The sequence below is a fragment of the Neoarius graeffei genome, chromosome 25, assembly GCF_027579695.1.
Source record: "Neoarius graeffei isolate fNeoGra1 chromosome 25, fNeoGra1.pri, whole genome shotgun sequence".
Lineage (NCBI taxonomy): Eukaryota > Metazoa > Chordata > Actinopteri > Siluriformes > Ariidae > Neoarius > Neoarius graeffei.
In genome coordinates this window covers 14,626,267-14,645,865 of record NC_083593.1, presented here as the reverse complement: position 1 = coordinate 14,645,865, position 19,599 = coordinate 14,626,267, and the positions used below count along the sequence as shown (strand labels likewise).

General features: G+C 44.4%; 1 protein-coding gene across 1 annotated transcript in view; it reads left to right on the top strand.

The window, feature by feature from the left end:
• The window catches only part of slc4a5b (solute carrier family 4 member 5b), an 81,040-nt gene that overhangs the window by 36,525 nt on the left and 24,916 nt on the right, over nucleotides 1-19,599 (top strand). Inside the window, exons 8-10 of the mRNA XM_060909615.1 lie at nucleotides 6,244-6,399; nucleotides 7,302-7,397; nucleotides 17,461-17,516. Of these exons, the coding sequence (XP_060765598.1) occupies nucleotides 6,244-6,399; nucleotides 7,302-7,397; nucleotides 17,461-17,516 (308 nt within the window). The remainder of the gene's footprint in view (nucleotides 1-6,243; nucleotides 6,400-7,301; nucleotides 7,398-17,460; nucleotides 17,517-19,599) is intronic.

The following is a 19,599-nucleotide window of genomic DNA, read 5'->3' as shown; positions in this document are numbered from 1 at the left end:
GACCACCTCCTGATGGAGCTAGTTGTTGCAGGCTGCCTTTGAACCAGTGGGGTGTACTTCAGCTATAGAAGAACCAGGTTGTGGTCAGACTTCCCTAGTGGGGGGAGGGGTGTGACACTGTATGCATCCCTCATATTAGCATACAGCAAGTCAATTGTCCTGTTGTTCCTTGTTGGAAAATCCACAGCCTGGTAAAAAGCAGCCAAAGTAGAGTCCAAAGTAGCATGATTAAAGTCCCCAGAAATGATCATAAATGCCTCAGGGTGCTGTGTCTGCAGCCTTGCTGTGACAGAGTGAATCCTCTCACATGCAGTGGCTGTGTCTGCCCTCAGAGAGATGTAAACACAGATGGTGATCACGTGACTGAACTCCCTCGGCAGATAATATGGCCACAGGCTAATGGCTAGCAGCTCCAAGTCCGGGCAACATAAAGCTGTCTTTACGGAGATATGTCCCGGGTTACACCAGCGGTTGTTAACATAAATGATGTGTCCCCCACCTTTGCTTTTCCCGCATGTGTTAGTGTCTCTGTCGGCTCTCACAACAGGGAATCCCCGCAGGTCCACGTTAGCATCCGGTACAAGGTGTGTTAGCCATTGTGATGCAGAACAGGTGTGACGGTGATCAGAATTCAGGAGAGAGGACGCTGTGGCGCTTGTAGTCCGTGGTGGCCATGTTCGAAGGCTGCAATGAATTGAGATTACTAGTGCTATTAGTAACAAATTTCAGTTACTGATACAAACATAGAAAGATAAAATGTCCATGGACTGTCAATGCCCTTTTTCATAATTTGTCAAATAGACTAGAATAGACTAGGGTGGCACGGTGGTGTAGTGGTTAGCGCTGTCGCCTCACAGCAAGAAGGTTCTGGGTTCGAGCCCCGTGGCCGGCAAGGGCCTTTCTGTGCGGAGTTTGCATGTTCTCCCCGTGTCCGTGTGGGTTTCCTCCGGGTGCTCTGGTTTCCCCCACAGTCCAAAGACATGCAGGTTAGGTTAACTGGTGACTCTAAATTGACCGTAGATGTGAGTGTGAATGGTTGTCTGTGTCTATGTGTCAGCCCTGTAATGACCTGGCGACTTGTCCAGTGTGTACCCCGCCTTTTGCCCGTAGTCAGCTGGGATAGGCTCCAGCTTGCCTGTGACCCTGTAGGACAGGATAAAGTGGCTAGAGATAATGAGATGAGATGAGACTAGAAAAAATCTATGTCTCAAAAATGTCTCAAATCGAAAACAGCATTTGTGTACTTACATCACCCTCCATAATATCTGCTGACTTTTTTTTTGCTCACCTCTTAAAAATCAGCATGTTTTTAACTTCCTCGCTTGTGTTTTCCCACTGTTTCACGTGACGTGGAAATTGCGCAGTCATTGGTTTAGACAGTCTGCCTGTTAGGTTTGATCCTCAACTAGAGATACAGGCTCAAGTAACCAGTCTGCTATAGAGTTGTCTGTTGCTGCATCAGGACAAGTGCTTGGTCCTGCAAGAAGCAAGAACCAGACACTGAGTTAGATATCAAAGTTCTATTTACTGTAATTTATTTATAAAATGTAATGGTTATTTATACACAAAACATGGGGATAGGGGATGGGGAAAGGTTTGAGATAGATAAAGAATTAGCACACAAGCAAAACATGTCTATGTCTTATCATTAAATATGCTGATGTGGGCGCTTCATGCAGCCTTGATTCTTGGTACAGAAGATACCGGTATATTGGTACAGAAGGTATTTGTTCTATTAGTTTGACCATTATGTAAATATTAGTTTGACCTTATGTAAATTCCAGGCAGCACAGAGGCCTCACAATGCTTGCTAAATTAGGATTACATGAATTTTATCCTTACAGTGCCTTCCTCCAAATGGCTGAAAATAGGATAGTGGTTCCTTGCCTTCTGCTACAGTGCCTTGCAAAAGTATTCATACCCCTTGAACTTTTTCACAATTTCCACCTTACAACCACAAACTTAAAAGTTTTTTATTGAGATTTTATGTGATAGACCAACACAGAGTAGCGCATAATTGTGAAGTGAAATGAAAATGATAAATGGTCTTCAAAATTTTAAACAAATAAAAATCTGAAAAATGTGGTGTGCATTAGTGTTCAGCCCCCTGTACTCTGATACCTCTAAATACAGTCCAGTGCAATCAATTGCCTTCAGAAGTCATCTAATTAGTTAATAGAGTCCTACTGTGTGTAATTTACTCTCAGCATAAATCCACTTGTTCTGTGAAGGCCTCAGTGGTTTGTTAGAGAACACTGAAGAACAAACAGCATCATGAAGACCAAAGAACTCACCAGACAGGTCAGGGATAAAGTTCTGGAGAAGTTTAAAGCAGGGTTAGGCTATAAAAAAATATCCCAAGCTCTGAACATCTCAAGAAGCACTGTTCAATCCATCATTCAAAAATGGAAACAGTATGGCACAACTGCAAACCTACCAAGACATGGCCATCCACCTAAACCGACAGAGCGAGCAAGGAGAGCACTGGTCAGAGAAGCAGCCAAGAGGCCCATGATCACTCTGGAGGAGCTGCAGAAATCCACAGCTCAGGTGGGAGAATCTGTGCACAGGACAACTATAAGTCGTACACTCCACAAATCTGGCCTTTTTGGAAAAGTGGCAAGAAGAAAGCCATTGTTGAAAGACAAGCATAAGAAGCCATGTAGGGGACACAGCAAAAATGTGGAAGAAGGTGCTTTGGTCAGATGAGACCAAAGTTGAACTTTTTGGCCTAAATGCAAAGCGCTATGTGTGGCGGAAAACTAACACTGCTCATCACCCTGCACACACCATCCCCACTGTGAAACATGGTGGTGGCAGCATCATGCTATGCGGATGCTTTTCTTCAGCAGGGACAGGGAAGCTGGTCAGAGTTGATGGGAAGATGGATGGAGCTAAATACAGGGCAATCCTGGAAGAAAACCTGTTGGAGGCTGCAAAAGACTTGAGACTGGGAAGGAGATTCACCTTCCAGCAAGACAATGACCCTAAACATACAGCCAGAGCTACAATGGAATGGTTTAGATCAAAGAATATTCATGTGTTAGAATGGCCCAGTCAAAGTCCAGACCTAAATCCCATTGAGCATCTGTGGCAAGACTTGAAAATTGCTGTTCACAGACGCTCTCCATCCAATCTGGCTGAGCTTGAGCTATTTTGCAAAGAAGAATGGGCAAAAATTTCAGTGTTTAGATGTGCAAAGCTGGTAGAGACATACCACAAAAGACTTGCAGCTGTAATTGCAGCAAAAGGTGGCTCTACAAAGTATTGACGCAGAGGGACTGAATACTAATGCTCATCACATTTTCCAGATTTTTATTTGTTTAAATTTTTGAAGACCATTTATCATTTTCATTTCACTTCACAATTATGTGCTACTCTGTGTTGGTCTATCACATAAAATCTCAATAAAAAACTTTTAAGTTCGTGGTTGTAAGGTGGAAAAATGTGAAAAAGTTCAAGGGGTATGAATACTTTTGCAAGGCACTGTACATAACCAAGATGGCAACCATTGAGGGTGAGAAGTGTCCAGCATTTCACACTCAAATTTTTGACCATAATAAGTACAGCATCCAGATATTGTTTGGTTTAATAATTGGGCCAAAATGAGGAGTGCCACCTTACCTTTCGAATATGATAGTGTTCTCCCAGTTTGCCAGCTTGTACAGTTGTGCTTGAAAGTTTGTGAACCCTTTAGAATTTTCTATATTTCTGCATAAATATGACCTAAAACATCATCAGATTTTCACACAAGTCCTAAAAGTAGATAAAGAGAACCCAGTTAAACAAATGAGACAAAAATATTATACTTGGCCATTTATTTATTAAGGAAAATGATCCAGTATTACATATCTGTGAGTGGCAAAAGTATGTGAACCTCTAGGATTAGTAGTTAATTTGAAGGTGAAATTAGAGTCAGGTGTTTTCAATCAATGGGATGACAATCAGGTGTGAGTGGGCACCCTGTTTTATTTAAAGAACAGGGATCTATCAAAGTCTGATCTTCACAACACATGTTTGTGGAAGTGTATCATGGCATGAACAAAGGAGATTTCTGAGGACCTCAGAAAACGCATCATTGATGCTTATCAGGCTGGAAAAGGTTACAAAACCATCTCTAAAGAGTTTGGACTCCACCAATCCACAGTCAGACAGATTGTGTACAAATGGAGGAAATTAAAGACCATTGTTACCCTCCCCAGGAGTGGTCAACCAACAAAGATCACTCCAAGAGCAAGGCGTGTAATAGTCAGCGAGGTCACAAAGGACCCCAGGGTAGCTTCTAAGCAACTGAAGGCCTCTCTCACATTGGCTAATGTTAATGTTCATGAGTCCACCATCAGGAGAACACTGAACATCAATGGTGTGCATGGCAGGGTTGCAAGGAGAAAGCCACTGCTCTCCAAAAAGAACATTGCTGCTCGTCTGCAGTTTGCTAAAGATCACATGGACAAGCCGGAAGGCTATTGGAAAAATGTTTTGTGGACGGATGAGACCAAAATAGAACTTTTTGGTTTAAATGAGAAGCATTATGTTTGGAGAAAGGAAAATGCTGCATTCCAGCATATGAACCTTATCCCATCTGTGAAACATGGTGGTGGTAGTATCATGGTTTGGGCCTGTTTTGCTGCATCTGGACCAGGACAGCTTGCCATCATTGATGGAACAATGAATTCTGAACTATACCAGCAAATTCTAAAGGAAAATGTCAGGACATCTGTCCATGAACTGAATCTCAAGAAAAGGTGGGTCATGCAGCAAGACAATGACCCTAAGCACACAAGTTGTTCTACCAAAGAATGGTTAAAGAAGAAGAAAGTTAATGTTTTGGAATGGCCAAGTCAAAGTCCTGACCTTAATCCAATCGAAATGTTGTGGAAGGACTTGAAACAAACAGTTCATGTGAGGAAACCCACCAACATCCCAGAGTTGAAGTTGTTCTGTACAGAGGAATGGGCTAAAATTCCTCCAAGCCGGTGTGCAGGACTGATCAACAGTTACCGGAAATGTTTAGTTGCAGTTATTGCTGCACAAGGGGGTCACACCAGATGTTGAAAGCAAAGGTTCACATACTTTTGCTACTCACAGATATGTAATATTGGACCATTTTCCTCAATAAATAAATGACCAAGTATAATATTTTTGTCTCATTTGTTTAACTGGGTTCTCTTTATCTGCTTTTAGGACTTGTGTGAAAATCTGATGATGTTTTAGGTCATATTTATGCAGAAATATAGAAAATTCTAAAGGGTTCACAAACTTTCAAGCACCACTGTACAGATCTTGTGCCCAGCCACTCAAAAACTGTTCATGAGGTTCTAGGAATTTGTAACTTTTTAATTCATACAAAGTTCATGCACTCAGTCCAAAAATTTGATTGTTGACCATGTTTGGGTAAGTGAGTAGAGGCACTGCATCCGGGTCTGTAATCCAGTCTTTGGCTGTTTATTATTCTTAGCTTGTCCAGATGTAATCCAGATGCAATCTATAAAATGATCGCTCTGATTTATTGTTGAATCCATTTGTACAGCCAATCGAACAACAGCTCTCTCCCATTTAAATGTGGAGGGTTTTTTATGTGTTTTTGTGGCATTCGATCTTAATCCTAAAACAAAAGTAAGCTACAATATTTCTAACACATTACTTTAGCTCTAACTGCAGTCACTTCTACGTATGGTGGCGTCTTGTGCATTCCATGACTTCTCCCTTCATTTTGGACCGAGGGCAGACTGGACACTACAGTGACTCACTATCGCCTCTTGAAGGACAAAGTGGTATGATGAACCAGACAGGGGTGGCTTTCCCAAAAGCCCCTTAACACTAAGAGCATTTTAACTAGGAGAGAGAGTGTTCATTGTGCTGCTCGTTCTACTGTTTAACAATGATCTTTGTGTTACGATGCTTTTGGGAAACTCGGCATGGGCCGTTCTGTCTCAGGGCTAGCTGGTTAGCATGCTAACTTCAGTAGATATCTCTGCAACACAATACATAGACACCTTTGAAATGTTTTAAACTTGCTTCAAAAATTTTTTAAATGTTTTAAAAATTCTTACACTGTCACTTTAAGCTGTGTGTGTGTGTGTGTTTCACTCAAATGTGTAGTAGTAGTGATATCTATACCGTCAAACTTCATGTAGTTGACTTACGTCTAAGCATTCAATATGATTTGGATGAGTAAGCCACTTCATATACTTGTTTCCCTTAAGTGTTATAACTGGGTATCTGTGTCTTCCTTGTGTTCAGATGAAATAGTGGACAGGCATGTACAGGATGGCCTGATAGACTCTGAGCTCAGAGAGAAGATCAGCTTCATCTTGCTGAGGAAGCATCGACACCAGACTAAGAAGTCCATCCATCGCTCACTGGCTGACATTGGAAAACCCAGTCCTTCAACTAAAGGTCTTGAACACAAGTTTGTCTGTGAATTGTGTTACTGTTTTCCTGATGTGGGTGTGGGAGGATCTCAGTGTGGAATAAAAAATTATTGGCACCCTTGGGGGGGGGGGGGGGAATGCTACAGAACCAATGTTTAGTTTATTCAGTCGGCAGGCATTTTTGGCTAAAGTGTCTTGCTGGTAGGGCAAAATTCAATCCAGTAATATGCTAAAATCAAAAGACCCTAAAATCAAAGATACATGTACATTGGTATTTAACCACTGAGCTCCCATTACCCATTTTTGTTTTTCAGCTTGATGATACATGCTGCAATATGAGAGTAAACTTTCAGTGATGATACATTATTAAAAAAAATCCTTATAAGATACCCATTCTAATCCATAAAAAATGATGTGCCAAAATTGTTGGTCATAAGTTACTTGATACAGTCTCCCTTAGTCAATCCTGGATGCACATAAAGGGAACATAAAGGGATCTGAGACATTTTCCCATGCGAGATCTCTCTAGATCCTTCAGAGTTCATGATCCTTACACTTCTTCAGCCCCTTCTCACAGGTTTGAGAAGGGATTCAGGTCAAGATACTAGGAAAACCTGCAGAAGTTTTTTTCATACCCTTTTAACCCATCTTTACTAAGAGTGCAAAAAATTCTGGAGGGCAGAATATCCACGTTGTGTTACAAATAATATAGTTTGATCTGTATTTTCTAAAAGTCTGATTCTTCCACGCTAGCTTATGTGCACTTTTGTGCAATATGATGCCTTCTCATTTCACCCTTCTCATCTTGTCTGCAGCGTCCTTTCCAGTTTCCAAAAAACCCTACACTCTGCAACCTCTCAATATGTCTCTTGAGATCTCTTTCTCTTTTCTTTTTCCCCCTCTTCCCTCTTACATTGGGTCTGTCAGAGCGGAGTCCAAGTCATAGCCATAGCTTCATGTATAACTTGCATCACTCCAGTGAGGACTTGCGAGGTCGCCAGAGTGGAAGTCTGGGAAAACTATGTGAGTCTAGGATTCTCATCCCAATGTAGTCTACTTCCTGACTAAAAAGATATCTAAGGTTATAAAAGTTATGAATATCAATTGTGTATGACTATATCTGCTTTACCACTTCTATCGTAGTCCTTATAGCAACATATCACACTTATGCATCTTATCTTGATGTGTATAACATTTAGAAATGTATGGAATTTAATACATTTTTTCTACTACTTGCTTAGCTGTTCTTCTACTTCTAAGACCCTCATTTATCAACGCTGCACAAAAATAGTTCTAAATTTTTTCTTACACGTACAGTTGTAGTCAGAAGTTTATATACACAGACAAAATTGTCATCAAAGACATGAATGTCATGGCAATATTTTGCTTTTGATTTCTTTGAACTGTTCTTTTTTCATGGCAGAATGATTGTATTATTTTGAAACATAACAACAACAACAATAAATAATAATAGAAAAAAATTACCAAAAAATTGGTCCACAAGTTTCAATTTATTTTGGGATTTCTGAAATCAACACAGGGTCAAAATTATACCTACAGGGTGAAAAATTTATATGTGCCCTCTTAGATTATTAATTCAGTGGTGCTGAAAGTTCCAAAATGTCTTATCTTGCCAAGGCCAAGGCCTCTTAACTCTCTGTTCACAATCAAGCTGGTAGCTTCTCTGTGCCAGCATAAACACAGTTTGTTTGACACTCATTGGATCGCCCATCACACAGTGCAATGGTAAATTCCTGGGGGCTCAGTGTAGATATGAGAAAGATCATACTAATGCATCTTAAAATATTGGAAATATTGTGAAAAAGTACTTTTTTCATAATTTAATTCAAAAAGGTAACCTTCCATATATTCTATAGTCATTACATGTCAAATGGAATATTTCAAGGCTTTTTTGTTTGTTTTGTTTTCATTTTGATGATTATGGCTTATAGCTCATGAAAATCAGAAATCCAGTATCTCAAAATGTTAGAATATTTCATCTCGAGTTTGAGTAAAACAGTATAAATACCGTGTATCTCTCAGTCTAGTTCAGTACATGCAATCAATCATGGGGAAGACTACTGACTTGAAAGATGTCCGGAAGACAATCATCGACACCCTCCACAAGGAGGGTAAGTCACAGAAGGTTATTGCTGAAAAGGCTGGCTGGAAAAGGTGCAGAAGCAACAGGGATGACCACAGCCTTGAGAGGATTGTCAAGAAAAGTTGATTCAAGAACTTGGGAGAGCTTCACAAGGAGTGGACTGAGGCTGGTATCAGTCCATTAAGAGCCACCATGGACAGATGTCTTCAGGAAAGGGGCTACAATTGTCACATTCCTAATATCAAACCACCATTGAACCAGAGGCAATGTCAGAAGCATCTTACCTGGGCTAAGAAGAGAAAGAACTGGACTGCTGCTCAGTGGACTTGATAAAACAGTGGACCAAGAGCAGCAGATGATGTGGCACCCCAAATCATCACAGATTGCAAAAATTTCACACTGGACTTCAAATACTTTGGATGCTGTGCCTCTCCACTCTTCCTCCAGGACCTTGATTTCCAAATGAAATGCAAAATTTACTTTCATCTGAAAAGACTTTGGACCACTTGTTAGGGTTTTGAACCTGGTTCGCTGGTGTGATAATCCAGCAATCCCCCACTAGGCCACCAGGGGGATGACTCAAGTGCAGAGGCGTGAGGCGAAAGTAGAGTATCAAAAACAGTTTATTTACACAATATACACTATTTACAATCCAGGGCAAAAACAAAAAATATAATCCAGAGGTTCTGGGGCAAAAAACGAAAAGTATAATCCAAAATGCAAAACACTCAGAAGATCGATCAAAAAAGAAAATCCAAAAGTTCAAAGACCAAATAAGAAAAAGGCAAAAATGTAAATGCTCAGAAGATACCAAAGGTTAAGTGAAAAATCCAACAAGAAAACAAAAGGCCAAAAACACAAGGGCAAAAGCAAGGACACGGGACAGAGGTTCTAACGAAAAGCATTACAGCACAAAGACTCCATGACTAGGGACCAAACAGAAGAGGTATTTATACACAAACTAAAATAGGACACAGGTGACACTAATGAGGACTAGGCGGGGCACAAGACACATGGAAAACACCAAACATAAAACAGAAACAGTGGCGGGCTCTAGAGGCCAAAACAAACATGACAAGAAAAGCAATAACAGCGGCCTCTAGAGGCCAAGACAGTCCCCAGTCCTAACAGGACCCCCCCCCCCCCCCCCCCCCCCCAAGGAGCGTCTCCTGACGTTCCCAGGGCGGTCTGGATGGGCCGAATGGAAGTCCCGACACAGTTCTTTATCTAAGACGTCCCGAGCGGGAACCCAGCAGCGCTCCTCAGGGCCATAGCCCTCCCAGTCCACTAGATATTGAAGGCCCCCGCGGATCCAGCGGGAGTCCAGCAGGTGGCGCACGGTGAAAACAGTCTGACCCTGGAAGATGCGGGGGGGCGGGGGATTCCTAGGGGCAGGGGCATACGTGGACGTCAGTACGGGCCGCAACAGGGAAACATGGAATGTGGGGTTGATCCTTAGAGTCCGGGGCAACTGGAGCCGGTAGGCGACAGGGTTCACCCTGCGCACCACCTTGAAGGGGCCAATGTAGCGAGGAGCAAGTTTGCGGTTCTCCACCCGCAGCGGAAGGTCCTTGGCGGACAGCCAAACCCGCTGCCCAGGGCAGAAAATGTGGGCAGGCCTTCTATGGCGGTTGGCCTGAGTCTGGTTGGTTCTGGAAGTCTGAATGAGAGTCCTCCTGACCTTGTTCCAGGTCTTGCGACACCGTCTGACGTACTGGTTGACCGAGGGCACCCCAGCGTCCTCCTCCTGTTCTGGAAACAAAGGTGGCTGGAACCCGAATTGGCACTGGAACGGCGACAACCTGGTGGCTGATGACTGCAGGGTGTTGTGGGCGTACTCCGCCCATGGCAGCTAGGTGCTCCATGATGTCGGGTTATCCTTCACCAGGCCTCGCAGGATGGTTTCCAGGTCCTGGTTGAGCCTCTCTGTCTGACCATTGGACTGGGGATGGAACCCAGAGGAGAGGCTGGCAGTGGCCCTGATGAGCTTGCAGAACCCGTGCCATACTCGGGAGGAGAACTGGGGTCCCCGGTCTGAAACGATGTCCTGTGGGAGACCAAAAACTCAGAAGACATGAGTGAACATGAGTTTGGCAGTTTCCAGGGCAGAACGGAGCTTGCACAGTGGTATGAAGCAGCAGGCCTTAGAGAATCTGTCTACTATGACCAAAATGACAGTATTACCTTGTGAGTCTGGAAGGCCAGTGATGAAGTCGACCGCCACATGGGACCAGGGACGCCGGGGAATAGGCAGAGGATGCAGGAGACCCTGGGGATGCTGTCGAGGGTTCTTGGTTCTGGTGCATAGATCACAGGACAGGACGAATGACCTTACTTCCTTCTCCATGCTCGGCCACCAGAAGCGTCTTTTCAAGAAGTCCAGGGTCCTCTGAGCTCCCGGGTGGGCGGTGAGAGGGGAGGAGTGACCCCACTGGAGAACCTTGGCCCGGGCTTGTCGAGGGATGTACAAGAGGCCCGGTGGCCCCGTCCCAGGACCGGGGTCCTGGCGTTGAGCTAGTCGGACGGCCTCCTCGACACCCCAGCGGACAGGGGCCACAATCCGGGACACAGGGATAATAGGTCCAACCTCACTCTCTCTGTTGGTGGCAGAGAACAGCCTGGAAAGTGCGTCAGGTTTGGTGTTCTTAGAGCCGGGGTGGTACGATAGGGTGAAGTCGAATCGACTGAAAAACAAGGCCCACCTAGCCTGTCGTGGGTTCAGTCTCTTCGTTTGCTGGAGGTACTCCAGGTTCTTATGGTCCGTCCACACCAGGAATGGATGTTGTGCTCCCTCCAGCCAGTGCCTCCATTCCTCAAGGGCCAGTTTGACCGCTAGTAGTTCTCGATCCCCCACATCATACCGGGACTCCGTAGAGCTCAGGCGGTGGGAGAAGTATGCGCAGGGGTGCAGCTTCCCTTCCGAGCGTTGAGAGAGCACTGCGCCGACACCATTGTCCGAGGCGTCCACCTCCACGATGAATGGTTGGGAAGTGTCCGGGAGAACCAGAATGGGTGCCGTGCAAAAGCGGTGCTTAAGGTCCTTGAATGCCTTTTCCGCCTGAGGGGACCAGACATAAGATCCACCGGTACTTTTGGTGAGATCCGATATGGGTGCAGCTACGGAACTGAAGTTCCTGACAAATTTGCGATAGAAGTTCGCGAATCCTAAGAACCACTGGACCTCTTTAATGGACTTGGGAGTTAGCCAGTCCCGGACGGCCAGGGTCTTGGCTGGGTCCATTTGGAGTTGTCCCGTCTGCACAATAAAACCCAGGAAGGAGACCTCGGGGACCTGAAACTCGCATTTCTGGGCTTTAGCAAACAGATTATTCTGTAGAAGTGTCTGGAGGACTTGGCGGACATGGTGGCGGTGCTCCTGTAAGGTCTTAGAAAATATCAGGATGTCGTTGAGGTAGACGAAAACGTATTGATTGATCATATCCCTCAAGACGTCATTGATAAGGGCCTGAAAAACAGCTGGTGCATTGGTGAGTCCGAAGGGCATCACCTGGTACTCGTAGTGCTCTGACGGGGTGTTAAAGGCGGTCTTCCACTCATCTCCCTGTTGGATACAGACGAGGTGGTATGCGTTCCGTAAGTCCAACTTGGTGAAGACGGTGGTGCCTTGGAGCAGGTCGAATGCTGTGGACATCAGCGGAAGGGGATAGCGGTTGCGCACGGTGATCTTGTTCAGGCCCCTATAGTCAATACACGGTCGGAGCCCCCCATCCTTCTTGCCGACAAAGAAGAAGCCGGCACCAGCAGGTGAAGTGGAGGGTCGAATGAACCCAGAGACCAGGGCTTCCTTGATGTATTCCTCCATGGCCTTGCGTTCTGGCTGAGAGAGGGAGAACAGTCAGCCCCGAGGAGGAGTAGTCCCAGGGAGCAAGTCAATGGCACAGTCGTAGGCGTGGTGCAGAGGAAGAACGGCGGCCCTGCTCTTGCTAAAAACCTCTTTCAGATCCCAGTACTCTGTGGGAACTTGAGATAACTCGGTGAGATCAGGAGGCTCGGCAGGAGACACAGGAGAGCTAGACAGCAGACAAGAGGCATGGCATGCAGGACCCCATTCCACAACCTGGCTTGTTACCCAGTCTATGCGAGGGTTGTGGCGAGTAAGCCAAGGAAAGCCTAGAATAACTGGGAACTCAGGTGAATGAATAAGGTGCAGGGATATTTCTTCTTTGTGACCTTGAGACTGGAGAAAGACTGGAGAAGTAACTTGGGTGATTCTTCCATCACCTAAAGCTTGGCCATCCAGGGCAGACACAGACAGTGGGACTTCAAGAGGCACAGTCGGGACATTGATACTTTGGGCGAAGTGGATATCCATAAAGTTTCCAGCAGCCCCTGAGTCTAACAAGGCCTGGCAAGAGTGGACGGACTCAGCCCAGGAGATGGAAACCGGGATGTAGATTCCTTGGCCAGGAAGTCCAGGAGAGAGAGTAGGCCTCGTCACAACCCTCCCTCGGCTGGATGGGGCGGTCTTTTTCCCGAGAGCTCGGGACATGATGCTCGGAAGTGACCAGGCTTGCCACAGTAGATGCAGCACTTGTCCCTCCTTCTTCGATCCCTCTCGGCTGCGGAGAGACGAGTACGGCCAACCTGCATGGGCTCTGGACAGTCACTGGAAGAGGTGGACGGACTCCAGGTTGAGGCAGGGAGGCCAGGGAGGCTCAGGACTTGGCGGCGCTCTCTAATCCTGTTGTCAGGACGAATGGCATGAGAAATCAGTGTTTCGAGGTCACTTGGGCATTCGATAGAGGCCAGACCGTCTTTGATGAGGTCAGACAGACCATGGTGAAAGGCTGAAACCATGTTCCATCCACTTACTGCTGCGAGCATCCAGAACGAGATGGCGTAGTCTGCGATGCTTCCTCCTTGCCGGATGGACATGAGCTTTCTGGCTGCGTCTTTACTGATGTCTGCTTGATCGAAGACACAAAGCATCTCCTCCGTAAACAGCTGGAAATCAGAGCACTCGGGTCCCTGTCTCTGCCAGATGGCTGTTGCCTAAGCTCGTGCCTTACCAGCTAACAAGGTTATCACAAAGGCAATCTTGGGCGATCCATAGTGTAGATGGTAGGCTGGAGCTCAAAGGTGAGTTGGCACTGGGTAAGGAACTCCCGACACTCACTGTGCTTGCCGTCATACCTCTGTGATGCAGGAAGGCTGGGTTCGCGAGGTGAAGGAGGCAGCATGGCAGGAGGCACTGGAGCAGGAGCGGATGGTGGAGCAGGAGCAGAATCAGGCGCAGAAGATGGGGGCAGAGAAGTCAGCTGTGCCAGGGTTTTCCCAATTTGCTGAAGCAATACCTTGTGGCGAGCAAGGGTCTCACGTTGGCTTGTAAGAGTCCGTCCATGAGTGTCCATGGTGAATCCGAGGTGTGTTAACACAGCCATCATTCCCTGAAGGTTAGCCGGGTAGACAGTTGAAGAAGCCTCTGCTGAGTTGGTCATGATGGAGTCTTTCTGTTAGGGTTTTGCTGGGATTCGAACCTGGTTCGCTGGTGTGATAATCCAGCAATCCCCCACTAGGCCACCAGGGGGATGACTCAAGTGCAGAGGCGTGAGGCGAAAGTAGAGTATCAAAAACAGTTTATTTACACAATATACACTATTTACAATCCAGGGCAAAAACAAAAAGTATAATCCAGAGGTTCTGGGGCAAAAAACGAAAAGTATAATCCAAAATGCAAAACACTCAGAAGATCGATCAAAAAAGAAAATCCAAAAGTTCAAAGACCAAATAAGAAAAAGGCAAAAATGTAAATGCTCAGAAGATACCAAAGGTTAAGTGAAAAATCCAACAAGAAAACAAAAGGCCAAAAACACAAGGGCAAAAGCAAGGACACGGGACAGAGGTTCAAAGAGTCCGTGACTAGGGACCAAACAGAAGAGGTATTTATACACAAACTAAAATAGGACACAGGTGACACTAATGAGGACTAGGCGGGGCACAAGACACATGGAAAACACCAAACATAAAACACAGAAACAGTGGCGGCCTCTAGAGGCCAAAACAAACATGACAAGAAAAGCAATAACAGCGGCCTCTAGAGGCCAAGACAGTCCCCAGTCTTAACACCACTGAGAAACAGTCCACTTCTTTCTTTCCATTCCTTGATACCAGTGGTGTATTGAGAAACTCTTATTAGTGCAGTACGCAAGTTAGAGTAGCTAATTTGGGTTTGAGAACCCAATACTTGGACCATACTATTCATGAATCTATGGACATAATATTCTGCATATGCATCCTCAGTATTAAAGCATTGTGAGGCCACAACACAGTTGAATTCTCAAATCTGATTGTCACATCAGCTCCCGTTCTCACGTAAGACTCCAATTCCCAGAATGCGCAGTGGTCTTCCAACATGGCCGCCTTGCGCACTGCTCCGGATCTCCAGAATACTAAACACCTGTTTCTCCTTACACTTAGAGCAAAGTATCACTCAGTACATAGTGTCTGTTCATACCAAGCCATTTGTCTATCTTGCTGCCCTGGGTTTTGACTCTGTTTTTGTATTTTGCCCTTTGTATCAGCCTTGGATAACATGTTTGTGCCTTGTATGACCCTTGCCTATTTTTGACCCTGCTTTTGCTTCATGGATTGGATTTATTCATCAGCCTGTCTTTATTAAACTCTCTCTTGCAGTTGCATCCTACTGTCACCTGCTTTACACTGCCGTGCAAAGGCAAACTGCAGTATCTGCATATTGTGTCAGTGGCAAAAGACAGTCCAATAGCGAATAGGTGATGCTATTGGACCGTCTTTTGCCACCGACACAATATGCCAGGGAGCAGAGAGCTAACTCATATACACTTATCACAAATAAATCTATTACTAACAGTGGAGGAAGAATGACTAAACATTCTGTACTCAACACATTGAACAAGCTGAATGTGTGCCTTAATCATGGTTTATGTACCCTTAATCATAGATCTGTTGATATTAAGCCAGATCCGATGTGGATTGCTGTCTTTGCACAAGAAGGAAAATACTTCCGGTCTTTAGCGTTCTCTGAAAAAAATAAAAATGCAGAAAAAGGGAAAATGAAAATACAAACAAAATGAAAATGATAGCGGAAAACTATTTGTAGAAAAGATGAAAAAGATTGTAGATTAAACGCTGACACTGAAAGAAAAGACTCAGGGCAAACAACTTGAAAGAACTCAGAAGAAACTGTCCTTTTTTTAAAATTCTGACTACTGTGTTTGGATTTGTTCACCACTCTCCCTTCAGTAATAAATGTTTGCTAAATTGCATCCTACTGTTACCTGCATACTCACAGATTACTTCACCTGAACTTGGATGTAGTAGAAGAGTGCAGGAACGCTGCACAACACCACGCCAGGATTTCCACTCCTCTGCCTTCTTCAGTATGTTTTCTGCAGTGGCTAGGATTGAACATACCAACAGCCTATAATCATCTCATTCTCATTATCTCTAGCCACTTTATCCTGTTCTGCAGGGTCGCAGGCAAGCTGGAGCCTATCCCAGCCGACTATGGGCGAAAGGTGGGGTACACCCTGGACAAGTCGCCAGGTCATCACAGGGCTGACACATAGACACAGACAACCATTCACACTCACATTCACACCTACGGTCAATTTAGAGTCACCAGTTAGCCTAACCTGCATGTCTTTGGACTGTGGGGGAAACCGGAGCACCCGGAGGAAACCCACGCGGACACGGGGAGAACATGCAAACTCCACACAGAAAGGCCCTTGCCGGCCACGGGGCTCGAACCCGGACCTTCTTGCTGTGAGGCGACAGCGCTAACCACTACACCACCGTGCCGCCCAGCCTATAATCAAGTCAAGTCAATTCAAGTTTATTTGTATAGCGCTTATAACAACAGACATTGTCACAGAGCAGCTTTACAGAAAATTAAAGACTTTAAACATGAACTAATTTTATAGCTAATGTATCCCTGATGAGTAAGCCTGTGGCGCCGGTGGCAAGGAAAAACTCCCTCAGACAACATGAGGAAGAAACCTTGAAAGGAACCAGACTCAAAAGGAAACCCATCCTTGTTTGGGTGGTAACAGATAGCATGATTATAAATATCTTGCTTCTATAACTGTGTCCTGTATAATCTCAAAGTACAACTGTGCAACCAGGAAATTCATTATAGTATTATTCATTATAGTTTTAGCATGAAGTCTATTTTGTTGAAGTTATCAACTGTTATCAAAATACAAAAGAGAGTCGATAAACCAGAATAACATTGTAAACAAATGGCTTGGTATGAATAAATACTTGGTACTGAGCAATACTTCGCACTGAGTGTGTGTGGACAGAGTTCTTATATACTGTGCGGTGATGAGGCAATGTTATGGTGTGAAAATCAGTATTCCGGAGACTGAGAGTGGTGCACGGTGGCCATGTTTGAAGGCCGCTGAGAACTCTAGTAAGTGGAGTGTTGACTGTGAGCACTCAGGAATTGCCTGTTAGAGAGTATTTTTGTCTCCTAACACAATAAACATTTTGAACAAAAATACCCTACATACTAACAAATAACTTTATTGAAGTACATTCATTTCAGATTGATTTCAGTCATGGTGTGCTTGCCTGTTACTACTTCTTTTTGTTATTTACTGTTTATGTATTTCAAATACTAATATACATCACAAGTCATGGATAATCTCACCTGGGATTAGCATAATTGTATTATTAGTATTATAAAATAATCTATTATTCAATGGGTATTGTTTTCAGCTGTAGGCCAAATAACAGTTTCTTGAATTGGGAAAGGCATTGTGGTTTTGAAACATAGTTAGCTTACTTTGTCACATTAGCTAGAAAATAGAAAGCTTACCAGAAGGTTACAGAGAGCGTCTGGTTCTGGAGACACATAAATAATGTAATGTTCTGCAAATTGTTGTTTGTTTGTTATTTAAGACAAATGATTAAAGACAATTAAAGACAACAACTAATTTAAGAAACATCATAAGTGAGTGATATTTGTCTTTCTTTCAGATAATGCTCAGAGTCATAGTATGAATGACATCTCAATTACTCCAAGTTCTGACCAGGTATGTTTCTGTTGTTGTTGTTTTCCCTGTTTTGGAGGAACATTCTTGCTTTCAAGGTGTCTGCATTGATTAAGCTGTGTAAATGATTTAATTAATTATCTAGAAGGAATTTGAGAAGTGTACCAAGCTGCGCAATGTCTTTGCCAGTATGATAGATATTTTAGATATTTTTGTAATGAAGCACTCTAACAGTAAGACTTAACAATAGGCACTTCTGTGGGCCTGAACAGTCTTGAGTAACATACCATGTCTGAGGTGGAATGTTCTGGAATGAGGGGGACAAATTATAAAGTCTTTCTCTACTACACAGCCTTTCTAATCCTCACTCAGACCACACCAACAACTAGAAGATAGGTAGATAGGTAAATTAATATTGTGTTTTCCCCTTAGACTGATCACTTAAAAGATATACCAATAATTAAATGTGATTAAAAAGAAATAGGCCGCATGGCATTTCTGTGAAGTACTGCCAATGTGTTTTGAGAAGATAGGGTGATTAGTTAGTGGGAACAGAAGCTCAAGCACTTTAATATATTTTCAAATCTCTTATTAATTCCATCCATCCATCATCTGTAGTCGCAGGCAAGCTGGAGCCTATCCCAGCTGACTATGGGCAAGAGGTGGGGTACACCCTGGACAAGTCCAGACAAACAATCATTCACACTCACATTCACACCTACGGGCAATTTAGAGCCACCAATTAGCCTAACTTGCATGTCTTTGGACTGTGGGGGAAACCGGAGCACCCGGAGGAAACCCACACAGACATAGGGAGAACATGCAAACTCCACACAGAAAGGTCCCCGTCGGCCGCTGGGCTCAAACCTAGAACCTTCTTGCTGTGAGGTGACCGTGCTAACCATTACACCACCATGCCACCAGAGAAACTCCAGTTTTCAATTTTAATCCTCATATTCTTAGCTGTGTGCTATAGTCATTGAAGCAAGCAAATATACTAGACAGACTGAGATGTGGGTTATGCAGTCTGTAAGTCCATCTATGTCCTCCCCATGTGCATTACAGAGAACGTTCCAGTCAGTCACCTCAAAACAGCCCTGTAGAATCACCTCAGCTTCATGTGACCACCTCCGGACAGTTCTAGTTCACTGATTGCCTTTGGACTTCAGGTATATAAAAGGGCTTGAGATAGACCAGGTAGTGATCTGATCTGCCCAGGGGAGGGAGAGCTTCAGAGCTGTATGCTTCTTTAACATTAGTATACAGCAGGTCTAGTGTTTTGTTTTCTCTGGTCTTATACTCCACAAACAGTTTAAAAGTGGGCAGGGATGTTGTCAGGGTTACATGGTTAAAATCTCCTGAGATCGCTATAAAGGCACTGGGTGTAGCATCTGAAGTCTCACAGTCACGGTGTTGATGACGTCAACAGCCCCTGACCCATTGGATGTGGGAGGAATGTGAACAACCATAATAATGGCCTGGGTTAACTCTCTTGGCAAGTAATATGGATGGAGACTTAATGCTAACAGTTCAGTGTCCGGGCTACACACACAATCTTTCAATGTAATGTGTCCAGGGTTGCACCACTTGTTGTTCATGTAGATAGCGACTCCCCCTCCTTTCTTCTTGCCGTTCTGGCTGCAACTCCTGTCCGCCCGCAACAACTGAAAGCCAGCTAAACTCATGATAGAGTCCAGTATGTTCTCATGCAGCCATGTCTCAGTGAAGCACATAACAGAGCTCTCACAAAACACACTCTGACTCTTTGTGAGCGATGTTAACTCATCCATTCTATTCACCAGTGATCTTACATTCCCCATAAAGATAGAGGGAAGATACCATCGGTATCTCCTCTTCCTTAGCCATTGTCTCCTCCTGGCTCTGCAGCCCCAGTATTTCTTCCTCAGCTCCTTGGGGATTTCAGGTCTCTCACCGGCCATGCTGCTTTTCTGAAGGCTCATCAGCTGATCCCTGGTGTAAACAATAGAGGCCTGGTGCGTCTCTGCCAGGACGGGGATCCGACATGGTAAAAGTACTCCATGAGCAATGAAAACGAAAAAGAACGTGCGAAACCACATCGTACCACTAAAACCAAAAATGTATTGACAGCTATAAGTAATAAAAT